This window comes from Pseudopipra pipra, chromosome 4 (assembly GCF_036250125.1).
Source record: "Pseudopipra pipra isolate bDixPip1 chromosome 4, bDixPip1.hap1, whole genome shotgun sequence".
Taxonomy (NCBI): Eukaryota; Metazoa; Chordata; class Aves; order Passeriformes; family Pipridae; genus Pseudopipra; species Pseudopipra pipra.
The window spans coordinates 6,992,609-7,012,426 of NC_087552.1; the positions used below are offsets into that span (position 1 = coordinate 6,992,609).

Consider the following 19,818-nt stretch of genomic DNA (forward strand, 5'->3'; position numbering starts at 1 on the left):
CAGTGCAGCCAGATTCCAGGTTTGGAGCTGGCTCAGATACCTGCACAGTGCTGCTGTGAACATCATCATTTACAGCATACAGACAAAAGCAGTGTAGACTTGGGGAAGATCTGTATTACCACAGTTTAACATAGGATTCTTAAGTCATAAATCCAGTATCCCTGTTGTTAAAACGTTCAGGTGGTCCTTTGTCTGAAATGTACATCCTGTAGTCTGATGCTTGGGATTGTTAGTATTTGTAAGATGTGTATCATCTTGGAAGCTTTAGAATGAATATTTCTAGAAAGAGAGGAAAAAGATTTTGCTATGAAGCCATCCATTTTGGTAGAACTTGTGTATTTTAAGGCTTTTGGCCCTTGCATCTCTTTGGAAGTTAACTGATGCTTGGCTTTTTCTGAACTTGCAATTCCAGGTAGTCTGTTGTACATGTTTCCAGTGCTCCTAGCACGTTAAACTCATGGCTAGTGGCCCTTTCAGGTGCTCTCCCTCACCACTGTAGTTTTGTGGGAAGAGAGCCAATTGTTTATAGCTCATAATGTTTTAGTAACTTTTTTCATACCACGTGTGTTTAGTGTGATCACATGCTGTAATTAAGATCACGAAGGTAACATCTTCAGAACAATGCAGGGAGAGGATTGAAATGTCCTTCTGGTGGGGAGAGTTGCTACCTTAGTGAAGTCTGGGTACTGCTCTACAGCTCTCTTCAAAGCAAGCTGAGGGTAGTGGTAAGGGAAGCAGTTCAGTATCCTTGTATCCTTAGGGTGGATGCTCTTCCTAGAGGACTGTTTTGGATACTGCAGAAGTTTTTGGTGCCAAAGAGAGCACATTCATTTTTTGGCATTGTTGCTTCCCAGCCAATGGAAGAAGAAACCATCCATCACTGTGCTGGAAGTGAGTAATTGAAGTAAACCCTGGCAGGAGCTGCGGTGTGTCAAGTAGCTTCTGACTTGATGCTTCATGCTCTGCGTGGGGTATGTGCCAGTAATTGTCTGTCAGCAGAGTCAGATTCCTACACTGAAAAGGTGTGATACAATAGCAGTAGTTTGTAAACCATTTGCTTACTATATAAAGAGCTCTTTTATCTGACCTTCGTTAATTATCACAAGGTATGATTGGGAACTGTAGCATTGTGACGTTAAAAATGGTGAAAGCTGAACTACATATCTGAAAATGTAGGGCAATGCCTTGTCTGTTTGCAGCAGTGAAATCTGGAGGTTTTGCATGTTCAGTGTGGTGTCACAGAGAAGAGGTTGCTAGAGGATACTCTCAAATTACAGTGGCCTCGTTGTAGTGATGATGGAGAGGAGGCAGGAAGTAATCTGCTGTAGTGACCTTTATACATTCATTAAACAATTACAATTACATTTGAACTGTATGAAATCTGGCTTGTATCTGTTACTTACTCCTGAATGGTTTTAGCCAGATTCGTTCCTTTTTAGGGAAGAGTTCTATTTCAAATCTGTAATGTGAAGTATGGTGATAGTAACTTCCAGAAAAAAAACCAACCATTTCCAAAGATGGTGGCGAGGGGGGGCAGATGGTGACTGGGGCCAGATGGTGACTGTGACCTGGGGCAGCCTTTGCTGAACCAGAGGGTGTTCAGTGGTGACACAAGAAACAGCAAGGGTCTGTGGGCTGCATTAGAGCTTCCAAAACCGTGGGAGCTGTTCCCAGATATCCCCCCTTTTGCCTGTTTGCAGCATATACTTGGTAGTCCTCAGTTACGGAAGTGCTCAACAGCTTGTGGGCTGTTCAGCTCCCCTGGCCTTAGATGTTTGGGGGTTTTTCCAGTTGTTGTGTCAGGATTGTTGGTAAGGGGTCTTGCAATGTGAATGTGGTCCTGTCAGACTCAAGGGTTTATTGAGTCAAAAAAACCTGACTGGTAAAGTTCAGGTTCTTAAACTAGATGTTACAGGCTTCTTTTCACAGTTACCTGTGACCTAAAAATGACTATTCATGCCTTTCCTTCATGATGAGATCTGTAGAAACTTTTACAGAATTCCTTAAATGCAATTATAATGACAACAGTTGCAGTGCATGCAGTTTCTAAACTAATTTGAGAAGAATAAGTAGAATTCCACTTCAAGTTCTGGTGCTTTATGCAGTAATGCTCTTAAACACCACATCCATATTCTGCTACTTGAATTTTTGTGGATATTCTATAGTACCATGGAAATGTTTTATGATGTTATCTTTTAAAGCTGATTTTTTTTTTCTGTTCTTACTTAGAGCATGTATATCTTTAGGATCCAAGACCCGAGCCATTGGGAATGCAGCAAAGAGCCAGGTAAATGGATCACAAACTTTATTGTGGCTTATTAGACTTATGTCCTGTTGAACTGTGGGAAGACAAGTAACAAATAAAGTTGATAATTTTATGTTTTGAAGTGAATTTTCTGCAGTAAGTGTATACTTCACAGTTACTGCTTCAACAATATTAACAACCCTGTATTAAAATTGCAACTGTATTTCTGCATTGTTTTGTCATGGGGGGGAAGAGAAGAAACAGAAAACCTTGTTTGTTCACCAGTAAAATAATATTTTCTTGCTTACTCATGACAGCAGGAATAGAGTTCGTAATTAAATCTCTACTGGGGCGGGGAGGGATAATGTGCTTATGCTTTAGAAAAGCTGAAACTGAAGGTGAACAGAGTTTCATAGAGATACTGGTTGTTGCTTATAATGGGAAATGAATGCATTTTGGTTATGTACTATCTCACTTTGGAGCTTTGAACGAAAGTGAAATTTCTCTGATCCTCAGTAAATTCACTTGCAACCTAGGAAAACCTCCCTTTGGGGAAAAAAAAACACATGTTAAAGATTTGTAATAGACGGTATGAATCTACAAATTCAAAATCGGTCAGGTCTTGCTCTCTTTTTTTGTGTCCATGCACGATGTTAGCATGTTGAAGACTTCCTTCCCCTTAAATTTGCCTGGCAGATGTGAAGGTAGTAGAGCCCTCGTGATGTACCATGAGCAGGCAGTAAATGCAGAAGCCATATTGCTTTCATTCTGAGCAACTTTACACTTTTTATCTGAGCTCAGCCCCTGAACTTGCTGCTGAGAAAGTGTCCTGTCAGTATTCCCAGCTGGGAAATTTGCTGTTTAGATTAGTAAAGTAGTTCATCTTGGACAAGATTACCCTGGAGTAGTTTCTTTTGATAGCTTAAATACTGTGTTCATTGGGATTTGTTTCTTCTGGCCCTTTCTTTGCTTAAAAGCCTGTCCTTAAAGTAACTGGGTTAAAACACTGATGAGAGAACAGGTGTGAGGAGATTTCACATCCAGTTGGGATCTGAATTAGAGGAGAACTTCAAAGGAAGTGAAATGTGTTCATTAGGTGAAGGTTCATGTAAGGTTATTGTAGGTAATAACTTCATTTATTCCTACTGACAACCATTGCAACAATATACAATCTCAAATATTGCATAATGTATCAGAAAGTTCCTCTAATGTAAAAACCACCATGAAAATTGATGGCAGCAAGCTAATGAATATTACAGAGAGAAGTAAACTTGAATTTTTTTAATGGAGGTCATAGATTAAAAAATAGGTTCTTCTTTCTCTCCCCACACATTTCTTTCCAGTGAACGTGTAGGGCTTTACACAGGTCAGTGTGTGAATTAAACCCAACATAACAAGAGTTTCTTTCTTCACGGTCCTCTGTAGCCTGCATGTCACAGGTAATTAAAATATGTTTTCCACAGATCGTCACAAATGTAAAAAATGCATTACATGGTTTCAAAAAACTGCATGGAAGAGCATTTGAAGATCCTTACATACAAGCTGAGAGGGCCAAACTTCCCTATGAACTTCAGAAGATGCCTAATGGCTCTGTGGGAGTAAAGGTGAGTTAAAGCTTTGGGCAGAGTACTTTTAGAGGTAGATTTGGACCTTTGTCACTTCTTGCATGAACAGACTTACATTTTCCCTAAGAAGGCTCTAAATATATTCCTGTTTCTCTAAATAAGTCCTGTACTTTCTAACCAAGATGTCGATCGAGGTTTCTCATCAGTTGTATTTGCTTCCCACAGTACTTTCCGTTACTAGCTTTTCACCTTACCCTACTAGATTTACCTTCAAATATGTTCAAATACCTTAAAAAACTACTGTGTGTGATTATTAGTTTCTCTCTGAGTTTAGGTCTTAGACATGCAGAGACTAAGTTTTGGGAAAACAAGATAATACTCTGAATATAAAATCTGAACAAGTTATTTGTAATTTGCTTCCAGACTAAATGGCTGGAAACTGCTCTTCTCAGAGTTCAGGCTTTCTGGCTTCAATTTCTGAATGTGTCTATTTTTTCAGCATTTTAATTTGGATCAGGAATGCACTTTTGAAGCAGATTTCCCAATCATCCTCAGTGCACTTTGAGTTGCTTTTTAACAGGGCTTCATACCACTGAGTGGGTTTTATTCTGTACACCTGGTCATATCACAATAATTGCCAGTGTAAATATACATCCTTCTGGTTTTCCCTGCACAGGAGTGCTTGGGATTGCTAGAGAGACAGTAGTCTCTCAGGAATTCAGGACACATAACTTCACATGAAGGCTGAAGGTTCAGATGTGTTTCCTGAGCAGGGCAGGACTGTTAGAATTACCTTGTTTGCACCTTCCCTGCCTCATGTGCTTAAGTGACCCTTGCAGGAAGCAAATGTTCCTTGGGTTTGCTCCAAAAGTCTTATTTTCAACTTGTGGTAGGGTTATGTATTATGCTTTGTTGTTGTTGTTTTTTAAATTAAAAAAAAAAAAAAAAAAAAACAACACATGAGCAACAGAAATACTGTATCGTTGTGAATAGCCCCTTGAGATAACTGAGGTGTTAAGTTTCCCACAAAACAATTTTCACCTAAACTGAACTGTTTTAAGATTTGTTGTAGGTGGCACAGATCTGTAGCATCAATTGATATGGCGTTATTTGTGTCTAAAGTCTGGTATTAAGCTTCATCACATCTTCAGAGAAAAGTTGAGATGATGGATTACAGAATCACAATTCTCTGTTTCAGGTGAGATACCTTGATGAAGAGAGACTTTTTGCAGTTGAACAGATTACAGGAATGTTATTGGCCAAACTGAAAGAGACTTCAGAAAGTGCTTTGAAGAAGCCAGTGGCAGACTGTGTGATCTCAGTAAGTGGTAATATATTTATTGTAATCTATAGATAGCTTTATGTAAGCTAGGACCAGTTATGCCGTGGTGCTGTGGGAATAGATACAAGTAGTGGATAGAAATTGTATCCCCAAAAATAGGCCTTTGTTAAAGGTTTTCCAAATGAGAATGCTTTTGGAATCGTATGTGAGAAGATGAAAAATTTGTTAAATCAAGAGCGTGTTTTCAGAAAGAACATATTGCTTAAGCTAATCCAAACTGTCTGTCTACAAGGGCTGCGTATAGTATTCCTGATTACTGTAGTTCCTGTTATAAATGGAAGCTGTCTTATGCGTAAGCATATCCTCCTTGATTCCAAAGAACCTTCCCAAATTCATGTTAAATTTCTTTGTTATTACCTAGTTGAGTGCTGTTGTAGTGCAGTTGAGAGTTGCCTAAACTCTCTGAGGGTCATAGTAACAATTTGATAAGCCCAAATTACTTGGCTTTGTTTGAAAAAGTCTTTTTATTTGGTTGGTGTGGCCGTTTGAGCCACATTAGAAATCTAAAATCCAATTTCCAGACCTCCCCCCACCCTTCACACAATTATCCTAACACCGGAGAGAAACTTTCAGGCTAGAGGCTTCTATAGGGGAAGAGGGAAGTATATACATTTATTTACACAAATAAATACTATACAAACTAAAGGCAACTATATATATATTACATTACTATCAGTGAGTCCTTTCAAGCCCCTCCTTTAACTTTAGTCCAGGAGCAGCCTTTAAGGCTGATATGTAACACAGTCTGCCGTGGGAGTGTTCTGGGCTCCTGAACGCTCCCCCCTCACCAAGTTCCAGCAGTTGTTTGTTGCAGTCTCTCCTCACGAGGTCCAAGAAGATAGCTTTGAGTCCTTGCTCTCCTGCTGCTGGTGACTTCTCCCTCTCGGTGTCTCACCTCAGTTCGTAGGCTGCTGTAGTGTAGCTTAGCTTATCAAGCATCCACATCCTGGAATCTTCATTCCTCCACATCAGTTCTCGGCTGCCCCCGGTCAGCTTCAGCAGGCAACTCTCGAGCTCTTGGCTCGTCTCCAATTTCGCCTGGGACTCTTCTCCCCGAGCGCCGAGCTGATTTATCAGCCCGTCCACTTGGCTCTGCTCAAATGCTGAGCCTTAAAATCCACCCCCCCCCAGCCTAAATGTAGTGGGGGGGAAAAAGCCCCCTAGCCTTGGCCACAGGCAGCTCAGTTCAGTTATGCACTGTCCCAAGCGTCCCACAGCTGCGGGGGGGGGGGGGGGGAAAGAAGGCCTGGCCTCCTCCCTCTTACCCTCAGGTGCTGTGAATCTCTTCCTTCACAGCACACACTCCAAATGCTGACTCTAACTCTAGCCAAAGGCTGAGTTGGGGGGTCGCAGGGCTCCCCTCTCCCCCCTGGAGGGGAAGAGAGCGAGCCCAGCCACCCCCTGGCCTTGTCCACCTACACGCAGCAGACACCAACAGCAAAACAACCAAGACAGAACTTCCAACAGCTTCTGGTGCTGTGATATATGATTTTGAGCAGAAGCGAACAACATGAGTGGTGATTGGCTCTCCAGGGAACACTGTCCTGGCACCAATCACCTCTGAGCCCCTCGAACCTCTCAGGGGGGGCCAATCTCAACCTATGACAGTTGGTTTGCCCATGATTTTTCTAGCTGATGGCCTTCCCCATGAGGAGGTTTTGTTCCTGATAGGAATTCCTGTGTCTGCTTTTCACATGGTTTTTGTTTACTGGCTCTGCTGGGAAGTCTGGGCATGAGGGATTGGAGAGACATTGCATCTGTCAGAGACATGGAAACTGGAAAGTCATGTAATTTAGCTGTTAGAAATCTACTTTGATGTTTTTCCTTGCTTTCTTTTGGTATACAAAGACACTTAGAGAGCACCTCCCACGCATAGAGGGATACACCACAGTGGTAGCCAACAAAACACACTGTGAATGTAGTTCTGACTGACACTGAAGATGTGCCAGCGGATGGCAGCCAGTTTCTAAATGGGTTCTGATTATTCTTTGGCTATTTTTGATGGCACTGAATGTTGTAGCTCCCTGTAAGCTGGCACTGTGCTGGAGGTGATATTTGAAAAATGAATACAGGTTCAGGTTTAGTTGCGGCATCACTGCAGTGCTTCTGCCTGTAACTTATTTTTGGGCCATGTGTGAATATTTATTGTGTTGACTTTGTCCTGCACAAATGTTTTCAGTAACTAGTAATGATTTTAAGAATCTGAGAAAGCATTTTTAGGGGGATTTTTTGTGGTGCTTAAATCAGCTTTATTTAAAACAACCTTGGATGCCACTTCATTTTTGTCAAATTTTGAAATCTTAATTAAAATATGAACTAAAATGAATTAGCTACCTCTTTTATTCAGACTGCCTTATTAATTTGTGGCTAGCTCATAACAGTTTCTTGTGGCAATGACATTTATAGGGTAGCTTAATGGGCAAGTCTGACTTATTTAAATTAAAAAATCCATATTCCATAATACCCTGTGTTGTTGTTTTTGGAAACAGGTCCCTAGTTTCTTCACTGATGCTGAAAGAAGGTCTGTAATGGCAGCTGCACAGATTGCAGGATTAAATTGTCTGAAGCTGATGAATGAAACTACAGCAGGTAAAGGGCAGAAACTTTTTTTTTTCCTTTTAAATCCATTCAGGCTCTTGAATGTAAAGGTGATGACATCCTGCTCTTACAAAATTAGGAGCTTGAGAAAGAGCCGTCCAGGCTGGTACTGCCCAATCCAGCTTGGGAACTGGAAACACCGCAGTGGGGTGGTGTGCAGCACTTAGGAGGCGTGATGGAAGTTGGGGTTGGCTAACTTGAACGCAATGCCACTGGGGGATAGCTTTGGAAAGCTGGCATCTGTGCTTACCTTTCAGCTGTACCATGAACCTACTGAAGCTGTATCAGGAAGGCCTGAGCTACCTTCAGAATCTCTTCATGATCCAGCTGGGTGTGCACCTGACCTAAATTCTTAATTGCTGTATTAGATAATAGTACAGTACAATATTATCAGATGTGTCTAAAACATTATGGTAAATACATTCTTTAACAAAGGTGTGTAGTGGGACCTTCTAATTTTCTTTCCAGCTTTCTAGAAGATGGGTATATTGAAGTAAAAATAAAACTCATGGAAGTATTAGAGACATACTTTTATCATAAGCTAATACTTGGTTGAAGTGATAAACATTGAAGGGAAATTATAAAGTATAATCCAAAGATTTTTCTTTTTTAACTACTTAATGTGTATGCTTTAAGAGCTGCTTCTACACAAATTGCATTTTTATACACTTCTCCAGAAGTGGATTTGCTGATCGTATTTACAGACAACTTGAATGATATGACTTTTCAGATATCCAAGTCAACTGAGTCTGTGGGGTAATGACAGTTGAAACTTGAGGCAGTTGTGTCAGCTGCAGCAGTGGGACAACTGGTTCTATAAAGTAACTTCCCTCTTCTGGTCAGGGTAGAGCACAGAAATACCTAACACTTTATGGGAACTAAACATGGAGCTGTTTAAATCAATAACTTTTATTTTTCTTGATCGAAGTTTTCTTTGCACTTAGAAAGTCTCAAACAACTTTCCAAATGAGTGCTGGGTAGTGAAATCTTAGATTTGTGTAAACTAGTCTTCTAAAACGCTTTTTGTTGTTGTTGTTTCTTGGGCATGCGTGAGTTTTGCAAAGCTAAGATAAAAAATAATGAAAGTAAAGCATTTCAAGGGAGAGGTGTAAGCACGAGGCTTAATCTGTGCAATTTCACAAATTACAATGTTAATTTGGCTGCAAGCAGAACTGAATTACAGGGTGATGCTTCAGTAGTGTTAAACTTTCACTTGACATTTCTTTCATCTCTTGTCAATGAAAAATGTGTTTTCAACATCTTTTCAACATTTGAGCAGTTATGGAGGTGTTTAGAAAGGGTAAAGAATAGGTAGTGTGTGTCTTTTGGTAGTGCTTTTAATGCACACTTTACATCTTGCCCTTAACTTCCATGGGCTGATGTTTTTCAGTTGCATTAGCCTATGGAATATACAAGCAAGATCTGCCAGCCTTGGAAGAGAAGCCAAGAAATGTGGTCTTTGTAGATATGGGACATTCTGCATATCAGGTTTCCATCTGTGCTTTTAACAAGGGAAAACTGAAGGTAATCTTTTAAGTCATGCATTAAAATTCCATATGCCTGAAGTATTTAATATTCAAAATACTGCTCTTTGGAAAGATTATTTTTTAAATGTCTATAGCAAATACTTTTAAAACGTGGAATACAAAACTCTTCTGTTGTTTTTTGCTATTTCAGTAAGTCAGTTTTTGTAAAATGCAGAAGTGAACTATCCCAAAGTATGTTTTGCAAAGTGCTTGATAATTGAGCACACTGCAGTTTTTGTGCCATGTTATATTACTGATATATTTGCATAATCAGGTAGTCTCAAAAGCATTGTAGTTGCGCAGCTGACTTACTCATGGGAAATTCTTGAACTGCCCAAGTCACTCCATGATGCCAGGGGTTTTTTTCCAAGTTGAAAGTCTTAAATCCAATAGGATGCAAGGTAAAACTGAACAGTTTTCACTTCCTGCTTTGGAGACTTTTGTCTATGAGCTGCTACTGGCTGAATGCTTTTGTGAACTTGTCTTTGGTAGCAAAATGCCATTTGAAGTCATGTGGAAGATGATAGCACATTTTGCTGTGTTGAGTAAATGACACAGAACAAACATTGTCTAATAACTTCTCATCTTTCTTTCACTTCTGTCAGGTCTTGGCTACTACCTTTGACCCTTTTGTAGGTGGTAGGAATTTTGATGAGGCTTTGGTAGACTACTTCTCTGAAGAATTTAGGACAAAATACAAACTGAATGTAAAAGAGAATCCGCGAGCACTGTTGCGATTGTATCAGGAATGTGAAAAGCTCAAGAAGCTTATGAGTGCAAATGCTTCTGACCTTCCACTCAATATTGAGTGCTTCATGAATGACCTTGATGTCTCCAGTAAGATGAACAGGTGTGGTGTGCTGTTTTCACTGAGGTGCAGGGGAGGGTGGTCTCTAAGCTGCCTCATAATGTGGAACATTCTTCCTGTCCTGCAGAGCTCAGTTTGAGCAATTGTGTGCTGCCCTTCTGGCCAGAGTGGAGCCTCCTCTTAGAGCAGCCATGGATCAAGCAAGTAAGTAGGAGTTAATTTAGGTACTGCTAGTAATCCAGTTATCCTCGATCTCCTTAATGATTATCTTTTTAATATATTTTTGTATTTATTAGAATTGCAAAGCTAAATACTGAAAAGTTAAATGTAAGTTCCATTCATACGCTTGTCATGACTGCATGATCCCATTCCTGCCTCATTTATTGCACATGCCACTCTGCAGCCTTGGTTATTGACCCTCATTCACTCTGTGTCATGGAAAAGGCTGGCATTCCGAATTGATTTAAAAAAACACAAAACCAAACCAAGCCAAAATGATGATGGGGAAAAAATATTATTCTTTACTGCAGCCTTTGGGCCAGCCTGTTCCATGTGATACATATATGTCTTCACTGACCTGAGAATTTGGCAGTATATTCTTAAAACAAGTTACCAGAAGCATGTGTAAATAACAAATTAATTTCTTTTTTGCCTAATGTAGTGTAAAGGAGAGAATTAGACTTTCACGGGAAAAGGTTTTACCCCTAATTCCAACATCTTCATCTAAAAGAAAGGGAAGAATTCTGCTTCTCTTGTAACTTGGCTTGATAGCTAATACAGAAATTAACAACCTGAGTAACATCTGAGCAGAGCTGTTCAAGGACTGATAGTTTGAGATTATTTATACACATAACTTCTTAATTCCGAATCCAAGATAACCTGCAAGCACAGTCTACTATTTTTTACATATATTTAGCTAAAGGTTTTGCTTTACATTTTTGGCAACCAAGATTGAGCCAGCCGTAAGATGAGGTATATTTGGGTTTCATTTTGTTGTTCAGGAGAGGTGACGTATTGTCCAGTAGGGCTCCTAAAGAAGACCCGATTTTACACTTTTGGGTCTATGCACACCAGAAAGGGGATGCACATGCTGTTCTCATTGATGCTTGGCTTCTGCATTTCCCAGGTTTATGCAACTAGAAACCTTTGTAGCCTGCAGGAGGGACAGTTACAAAGATCTTGTCAGTTGTTAAATGCGTTCAGTGCTTGTCTCAGTGTTAGATAATAAGAGGACTCTTACCTTTTCTTCTTTTTTTTTTTTAGTTGTCCAAAGACAACTTTTTGAAATCTTGACGATAATTTAAAGCCATGCACTCTCTTTTCTAGAACTTCAGCGTGAAGATATCTACAGTATAGAAATAGTAGGTGGGGCTACTAGAATTCCAGCAGTGAAGGAACAGATCTCTAACTTTTTCTGTAAAGAGATAAGCACCACACTAAACGCTGATGAAGCTGTTGCAAGAGGCTGTGCCTTGCAGGTATAGTTATTGAAATAAAACTTCGATATTGCTACTTTAACATCATGTACTAATGAAATAAAACTAACCACAAGCAAAAGGTGCTACAGCTGAAACAAGATACAGAGTCTTACTTCTTTCAACAGTTTGTCAGAAATTATTCTGTTACATTCATTGATTTGCTGCTGTGTCATGTTAAAAGGATGGTCTTGTTAGAGACCTGTTAAGTTTGATGACCGAAATTCTGCTGTTCCATTTCCGTGTAGATGTTCAAAAGCTTTGCTGGGTATCTTCACTGAAAATCACTGGGGAAGTAGCACCTATTACTTTAGTTAAGTCTTTCAGTTCAATTAACTATGGGAAGGTTCTGTTAAAAAGAATTCTATGATAAGTAGGACCTCCATATATGACCAATATGATTTGTAGCCTTTTAGCACTTAAGTATTAATTCTTGTACTTGTTATTTATTTGACTATATGGATATAATAAAATTTTGGTCTTTTTTTTTTTCTAGTGTGCAATTCTTTCCCCAGCTTTTAAAGTGCGTGAGTTTTCCATCACAGATGTTGTTCCTTACTCTGTAACATTGAGATGGAAATCATCTTATGAAGAAGGAACAGGGTAAGTTGGTACAGTGCCGACTGAAAAGTGTATGTTTGTATATCAAGAAAAATGTTGAGCTGTGGGGAAAAAAACAGGCCTCTGGCTTTGAAGCTCTCATCCATTTGAACTGGTTTAGATTTTTTTTTTGCACTGTACCTTTTTGCTTTCCAATTACTGCTTAATAATTGGAAATTCATTTAATTAAGAAATGTTGCAGTGAAGTTGCGTAGTTTTTAATAAGTGTCATCTTGAATGCAGAGTCCAGCTTTGAGACCAAGAGGCTTTCAACCTCCAAATGTTGTCATAAAATGACTTAAATTACTCAGCTGTTTGCATGGCTGCTGATCATTAACGTACCTGGATTTTCATTATCCATTAAATTATGCTCAGAGGTTTAACCTCACTTAATGTTTTACTGCTTTAGGGAGTGTGAAGTCTTCAGTAAGAACCATGCTGCTCCATTCTCAAAAGTAATTACTTTTCACAAGAAAGAGCCTTTTGACCTGGAAGCTTATTATACCCATCCGCATGAAGTGCCTTATCCTGATTCCAGAATAGGTAAGGAAATGTGAATAGAAACTCCTTACCCAGCTCCTGTTGATATTGGGAAGAATGGTTCTCCTTTCTTCTAAGATAGGTCACTTCCATATTTCCTAGTTTATAGTAAAGCTTTGGTTCTTTAGAAAGGCTCAGCACAGTCTTTTTGGTTTAAATGTCGTGATCAAACAGTATTGACATCTTTGTTGGACAGTTCCTAAAAAAAATTCTGCTTCGTTTTATCTTTAGTTTCTGAATGCTTTAAAACAAGTAGGTACAAGGAGTTTTTAGTGCTCTATTGTCTGGTTCTTTCAATTTCTATAAAATTGATAAAGATATTATGTGCCAGCTAGCTTGGATTTTTCAAAGAAATTGGATCAGAGGAGCTGTTACCTGTCTGGACAGGTAACATCTAGTGCTATCTGTCATGTCTCTTTCTCTTAATCTGAGAACATAAAAGATAGGCATTTCCTCAATTTAAGCATCTGTAGTAGAGTCCAAAGAATTAGATGGTATGAATAAGTTTCTTGGTAGCTAGTGCTGCCTTACTTGCAGTATTAATACACTCCTCAGGGCCTTTAATTCAGGATTTTATTTCCTGATTTATTAATCAGATATAAACTTGGTACTGTTTATTTAGCTGTCTATGCAAGAAGTCTGTGGTCTTCAGGAAGAAACGTTATTCTTTATGTGTGCACAGTCTGCATCATCTACAGTCAAACTTCCAGCAAGTTGCAAAATGTATCCACCTCACTACTTCCAGAAGCCTTGATAAGCACTGTTCATTCTCCAGGAAGTGTAGTGCAGCCATATTATCAAATTCATCATTCAAAATCTCTGTTAACATTTTATTTTGCAGTGTGAAGTTTGAGTTACGTGGACAAAAGAAACCATTTGAGATCATCAGAGTAATTTCTCTAGTGTGATGGTTACAGAAGGCAACAGAGAAGTAGAATACCTAGTAAAGTGGTATCTTGCTTTTTTATGAAATACAGATAAAGCAAAAATATCTTACTAATTATCAGTGAACTGATAATAATTGGGGAACCAGGCTTTAGTTTATCTACCTGCAGCTTACATTGTAGGATTGACAACTAGGTAGAAAGTTTCCAAGTAGTTCAAGTTACATGAAGGTGCTGTTTAAATTAGCACTCTTTCACTACTTTTTTGACACAACAGTTAAAGCTGTCTTTGTTTTTTTCAAGGGCGTTTCACTATTCAGAATGTTGGTCCCCAACCTGATGGCGACAGTTCCAAAGTGAAGGTGAAAGTGCGTGTCAATATCCATGGCCTTTTCAGCGTGGCTAATGCTTCCGTAATAGAGAAGCAGAACATAGAGGGGGATCACAGCGACACACCCATGGACACTGAATCATCAAGTAAGAACCAAGGCAGAGATGAAGAGCTGGTATGTAAACTTGGAAATATCTACACTGTAATTCTGATAAGAGAGCCAATAATTGCAGATTAAATCAGTGTTTAGCTTTTGACAGTTACTGCTTCTCCACCCTTAAATTACTTCTTCAGTTATGTAACACATTTCTTCATGTTTATTATTAAAGTACTGGTGAAGTGTGGCACTAAGAAAGAAAGAAGAATGTAAAACCAGATTCTAAAGAATAAAGTGATATTTTTTGTTATTGTGCTTCACCATCTCACCAGCATTTAGCATTACCTGGTGTTGCTAGCAAACGGCAGCATATTTAATGAGATCTGTTGAAAAATTAATCTTAGGGTTTGTTGTTCCTCACACAGTATTTTTTCAATTAGTAAAATTTATATATGGTGGCCTTGGCAGCCTTTCATTTAAGATTTGTTCTTAGCAGCTTTTCCTACTTTAGTTCAATATACTACAGGAATTAGAGCAACTGGTTACACAACTAGCATTACATAATCTGTATAAGCAACTTCTTAAATACTACACTGCTTTCCAGGAATGTGAGCATACTTGAAATACTAAATATGATGCAGTTCCTTGTGGGCAAGTGTTCCGTATCTGATGTTTGTAATCAAGTGGAAAAGGATTGGAAGTGATAGAGCTGGCGTTTAGTCTGAGGCATATTGCTCATGGAGTTCACTGGGTGTTCAGTACACGAGTAACTGCTTCCGTCCTCAGGCTTTCCAGCTGTAGTACTCCATTTGTCTAACATATCTTCTGTTTCACAATGGTGCTTGTCAGCAATTACCTTTCAGTATTGAGGATGATCCCCTTGACTCTGAGGAGGAGGTTTGTGGTGTATATGTGTAGTATTTCCCCTCTATAGCTATTTCCTGTAGGTAAAACAGTTCCTCATGTTGTTGGCTTTTCTGTGTGAACAGTAAGAACAGTAAATTTAGCATTTCAATTTTTTTTTCCCTACTCTGAAGTGACAAAACTTAAATTTGGTAAAAGTAACCTTGTTTTCCACTGTAAACTGCAACATATGCCTCTGTGGTAGAGTTTGAAATCCTTAAGTGACTTTTTTTGTATTTTGGAGAACTAACAGTAAATGATTTTTCATGAATATGTAGTTTATGAATCCAGAAATCTGAATTCCTTTTAGTAGAAGCAGTCTTGGATCTTTCAGACTTCATCTACAGCTCCTTATCAGTGCGCTGGATGTCCAAATATTAGAGTCATCCTGAAAACTTCTCTTGAAAGCGGTTTTCAGTGATGACAGGGAGTTGTATTACTTAAACCAAGTGATCAGCACTAGTAATTAGTGGTGTCTTTTTCAGATTGTTAAATTTAGAATAAAGCATAAGTGATAAATTTAGGATAAATTTACAGATAAATTTAATTGAAGCTTGCTTTATTTTGGGTGGCAAGGAGGGAAGACAGTTGGTCATGTACTCCAAGAGGCTACTACTACAGAAATTAATTTTTATTAGTCTCACTGTCCTTGAGACAGATGCAGGTAATAATTACGATGATTAAATTACTTCTGCTTTGGACTACAAACTTTAAAGTTTAGGTCAAAAATTATACAAGGTCAGAGTTCTGGCTGTTCCATAGAGAACCCATTGTTATTGCCTGTGTTGGTGGTGTGTTTCTAGAATGTTCTTTGCTTGCATTTTATATGTATGCATTTCTAATTTAAAGTGAAGGGAGTATTCACAGGGTTTAGTGTAATTATGTTATGGGGACAGACAGCAACATCAAAAGGCTGAGTTCATTTAATTTGAAAGATAGAAATACAAGTAATATATCAAAACACCTGTTCAAACATGGTGAATCAAAAATTTTTAGGATTGATTCTGAAGGTTATATATTGCATGTGATCTACTGTAACTGACATCAGTCTTAAATCTTACAGCAAACCATTGCATTCAGTTATGTAACTCTCTCTCTAGGATAAAATGCAAGTTGATCAAGAAGAAGGTGTGCAGAAAAGTCAAGCTGAACAACAGAACCAAGCAGATGAGGAAACTGAAAATGCTGGAACCGAAACAAAAGTTCGTATTCAGTACTGATAAGACGTTTTTTTGCCCAGTATTCTCACACTCACTGATTTTACTAGTTGCAGAATGTAGGACTGTATTTAAAGAAATGCATATTTACATAACCATTTCAATAAATGAATATATGTAGGTTAGGAATCCTACCATAGCACTTTAATTTTCAACACAGTATGGTTAAGAATTTAAAGTAGGTTTCTATTGTTCAACCTAATTTTATAGTGAAGATGTAATTTAGGGAAACTTATGAAATACTGTAAAGAATAATAGCTTCTGAACAAGTTTTCTTTACAGCTCTTTATGTTTAAAGAAATTAAATTTCACCAGTTTGGTTCAAAACTGAGGTAATGGTGATTTTGAATACAGAGGAATAATTAGGTGCTAAATCTATATAAAATTAATTTGTAGCTGTCTTAACTAGTTTTATTCGTCTCTCTTTTTTGAGCATAAATGCAGTAATATTTCCATTCCTGGAAGTTTCTTAGTAGTGTCACTCTTTATAGGCTTCTTCTGGAGAAAAGCAAGATCATCCATCCCAGCCAAAGGCTAAAACAAAAGTTAAGAGTATTGACCTCCCTATACAGGCAAGCCTCTATAGGCAACTGGGACAAGATCTAATCAATTCCTATATAGAAAATGAGGTAAGCAGCATAAACAGATGACCGCTCAATGTCGCTGTGAATAATTATCTAAAATAATTGGCAACCATCAACTTACCCAATTTAGAATTGTAAGGGGGTTTATTTTTGTTGGGGTTTTGGTGAAATTACTCAGTTTCATTAGACTTAGCTTACACTGTTCTGGTTGTGCTTGCAGTGCAGATGACTTACACAGAGGTGAACATTTTTATCAGTAATTGGAAATTAGCAGGCTTCTGCCAAGTTCTGTGGTACACTTTCAAGAGAGTAGTCACTGAGCTTGACATTTAAAATGCTTTTAGTTTTAAATAAGCTTTTCTCCACCCTAGGGGAAGATGATGATGCAAGACAAGCTTGAGAAAGAAAGAAATGATGCTAAGAATGCTGTTGAAGAGTATGTGTATGAATTCAGAGACAAGCTGTGTGGAGTCTTTGAGAAATTTATCACTGAAGAAGTAAGACTTGCTTATATGTTTCAACTGTTGGAAAAAGTTCCTTTGTATTAATAAGTTTTGAGCGTGGGTTCTGGGAAGGCTCCAGCAGCCTCTTGGACTAGTTTTGGAGTAAGAGATGGCTCAACTTCACAAAAGTGAAGTTCAAATTACACTTGGACCTAACATTTGACTTGCAAGCAAGCAGAGTTCTTTATTGTCTGAGAAGTTCCTCAGTGGCAAAGAAAGATTTGGGATGCAGGCAGAAAATAAAAATCCTATGGTCAGCATAGGAAAGCAGGCCACAAGCTTCTAAATGGTGTCAGTGGGTAGGAATAAAAAAAAATGAACAGGTAATATGGAATAATATTAAGAAGTGCATGGGCTGTCTTACATAGCTTTGGGACTGATTTTATAACTCCAATAAACTTCACCTGCAAATCAGATGAGTAGGGCTGTCCTCCCTCTCTTATCACTCTGTAAAATCTTGGCTTTGAAGTCTGTTAATTACTGTTTTCCTTCACTATCACTTTGAATGTTTCAAGCTGATGAAACAGTCTTTTTTGAGTAGGGGTAAAGTGCAAAGAAGGTGTGTTTGGGTGGGAGAAAAGTCTCATTTGATGTGTTCCCTTCTGAACTGGAGTGTCCCTAACTTGCGTTGTAGGATTCAAACAAGCTGACCTTGATGTTGGAGGACACCGAAAATTGGCTTTATGAAGATGGAGAGGACCAGCCAAAACAAGTATACATGGATAAGCTTCAGGAACTAAAAGTAAGGTTATAAGTTGCTTTCTAGAAAAGTCATGCATGTGTATTTATGGGTGGGTGTTCAGGTTGTGTATATATGTTATTTATGAAGCGAACATAATATTTAGAACTAAAACTACGGTTTGTTTTAATGAGAGTTGTGCTCCTAATTTGAAAATGGTTGAAATGAAGCACGCTGTCACTAGTGACAACAGATTTAATTGCTATGGGAATTTTCTGTCAGTCTTGTTACAATCTGAAGGAGGTTTTTGAATATTTGACTGCCTTCCTGGGTAATCAGAATTACACTCCAGACTATATGCTCTGATTGTCCTGTTCTAAGTGGTCTTCTATGGCTGTATCATAAAACTCAATTTTTGAGTCTAATGTCTTAACGATAAAGGCTGAGAGTGCTTTAACAGTAGCTTCCACTGTATCATTTGATCAATGACAAAAAAAAACTTAAATACTTTAGATTTTAATAATCTCATGGGGAAAATGTGAATTCCAATGAATGACTAGCTACTTTGGAGTAAGTTGAAGTATATCTCTAGTCCTAGGGCTCCAGCTGTTTTTTCTCAAGTCAGATTTCCTTTGTGGGAGGGATAACTGATGGAAACAGCAGTGCAGATACAGGCAACTGCCTGGATACCAGTATTCAAGAGAAGATAAAAACAGACAGTGGATAAAACTAGAAGTTTTCAGATTAATTGCTTGAAAATTAAAGCATCCATTAAATCTTGATTTGTTTCTGTTCCAAAAGCTCTTTTTGCAGAAAACTGCAAAATACCAAGCTTTGTAAGGATAGGTACTACTCCTTTGTTTAAACTTCTGGGATTTTTTTGTTGATGATGCACTAAAGAAACATGCAAAGATTTAGCTCTTGAATTGGTGAGAAAAGGACTTCAAGGCAGCCTTCCTTCCCATGCCTCATTTTATTCTTAGACCAGACTAAAGGAAATATGTATTTTGTAAAGATCTTTGTGCTTACTATTCCAGAAATTTGGACAGCCTATTCAGGAAAGATGCATGGAACATGAAGAGAGACCAAAAGTTCTAAATGAACTGGGAAAGAAGATTCAGCTCCTTATGAAAGCAGTAGAAGCATATAAAAATAAGGTAGAAATAAATTATTTAGTGATTTAAGGATTATAAGTGTTTTGAGTTTGGCTGTAGAGCTTTTTGTGTTTAAAAAGAAATCCTATAGAATTAACTCTTAAACTGCTCTAGAAGGGCTGTTGTACTTTGACTCCTGAGAACTTGAAAACTGTTTTGCATTGCTAGCAGAAACAGCTTCTTCATGGGAACATAAATCAAAGATCATTACATTTTTCATGGTCACTTGGACCACTTGAAATGGATCTCTCAAGTTATGGCTGTTACAAGTGTTTCTGTAGCTTCTAAGACTAATTTAATTGGGTGAGCGGCATATATTAATTGGTGATACAAATATCTCTCTCCTTAGGATGAAAAATATGATCACCTAGATCCTGCTGAGATGGAAAAAGTTGACAAATACATCAATGAGGCTATGAATTGGCTGAACAGCAAAATGAATGCCCAGAATAAACTAAGTCTGACTCAGGATCCAGTTGTGAAAGTGGCAGAAATACTGGCAAAATCTAAGGTAAAAAAAAAATCATAAAGATCATTGTTGCATTCTAATAAGTTTGTCTTGAACCAGATTTTGGCCGAGATTTGAGGTAGAATATTACATCTACAAATATTTTAAAGCTATTAAAAGATTTATACAGAGGGACCAGCACTTTCAGCAATCTTCAGTGCTGGCTCTTGAATTACAGCATACCTCTGCATAAGCTTTTTTAAATACCAATTTACAGCACCAGACTTTTTGCAGAATGGATTGCCATATAGGTTTGTAA

General features: G+C 38.2%; 1 protein-coding gene across 8 annotated transcripts in view; it reads left to right on the plus strand.

Annotated features, from left to right (window-relative positions):
- The window catches only part of HSPA4L (heat shock protein family A (Hsp70) member 4 like), an 80,257-nt gene that overhangs the window by 55,175 nt on the left and 5,264 nt on the right, over nucleotides 1–19,818 (plus strand). For 6 of the 8 annotated variants that reach the window (XM_064651488.1, XM_064651491.1, XM_064651487.1 and 3 more), the window contains 17 exons: nucleotides 2,230–2,287; nucleotides 3,709–3,849; nucleotides 5,009–5,131; nucleotides 7,642–7,741; nucleotides 9,141–9,274; nucleotides 9,882–10,126; nucleotides 10,212–10,288; nucleotides 11,411–11,562; nucleotides 12,056–12,162; nucleotides 12,569–12,702; nucleotides 13,887–14,089; nucleotides 16,015–16,116; nucleotides 16,623–16,760; nucleotides 17,087–17,212; nucleotides 17,853–17,960; nucleotides 18,935–19,054; nucleotides 19,401–19,562. In XM_064651488.1, the coding sequence (XP_064507558.1) occupies nucleotides 2,230–2,287; nucleotides 3,709–3,849; nucleotides 5,009–5,131; nucleotides 7,642–7,741; nucleotides 9,141–9,274; nucleotides 9,882–10,126; nucleotides 10,212–10,288; nucleotides 11,411–11,562; nucleotides 12,056–12,162; nucleotides 12,569–12,702; nucleotides 13,887–14,089; nucleotides 16,015–16,116; nucleotides 16,623–16,760; nucleotides 17,087–17,212; nucleotides 17,853–17,960; nucleotides 18,935–19,054; nucleotides 19,401–19,562 (2,230 nt within the window). The remainder of the gene's footprint in view (nucleotides 1–2,229; nucleotides 2,288–3,708; nucleotides 3,850–5,008; nucleotides 5,132–7,641; nucleotides 7,742–9,140; nucleotides 9,275–9,881; nucleotides 10,127–10,211; nucleotides 10,289–11,410; nucleotides 11,563–12,055; nucleotides 12,163–12,568; nucleotides 12,703–13,886; nucleotides 14,090–16,014; nucleotides 16,117–16,622; nucleotides 16,761–17,086; nucleotides 17,213–17,852; nucleotides 17,961–18,934; nucleotides 19,055–19,400; nucleotides 19,563–19,818) is intronic. The other 2 variants (XM_064651489.1, XM_064651496.1) reach the window with 1 other exon arrangement.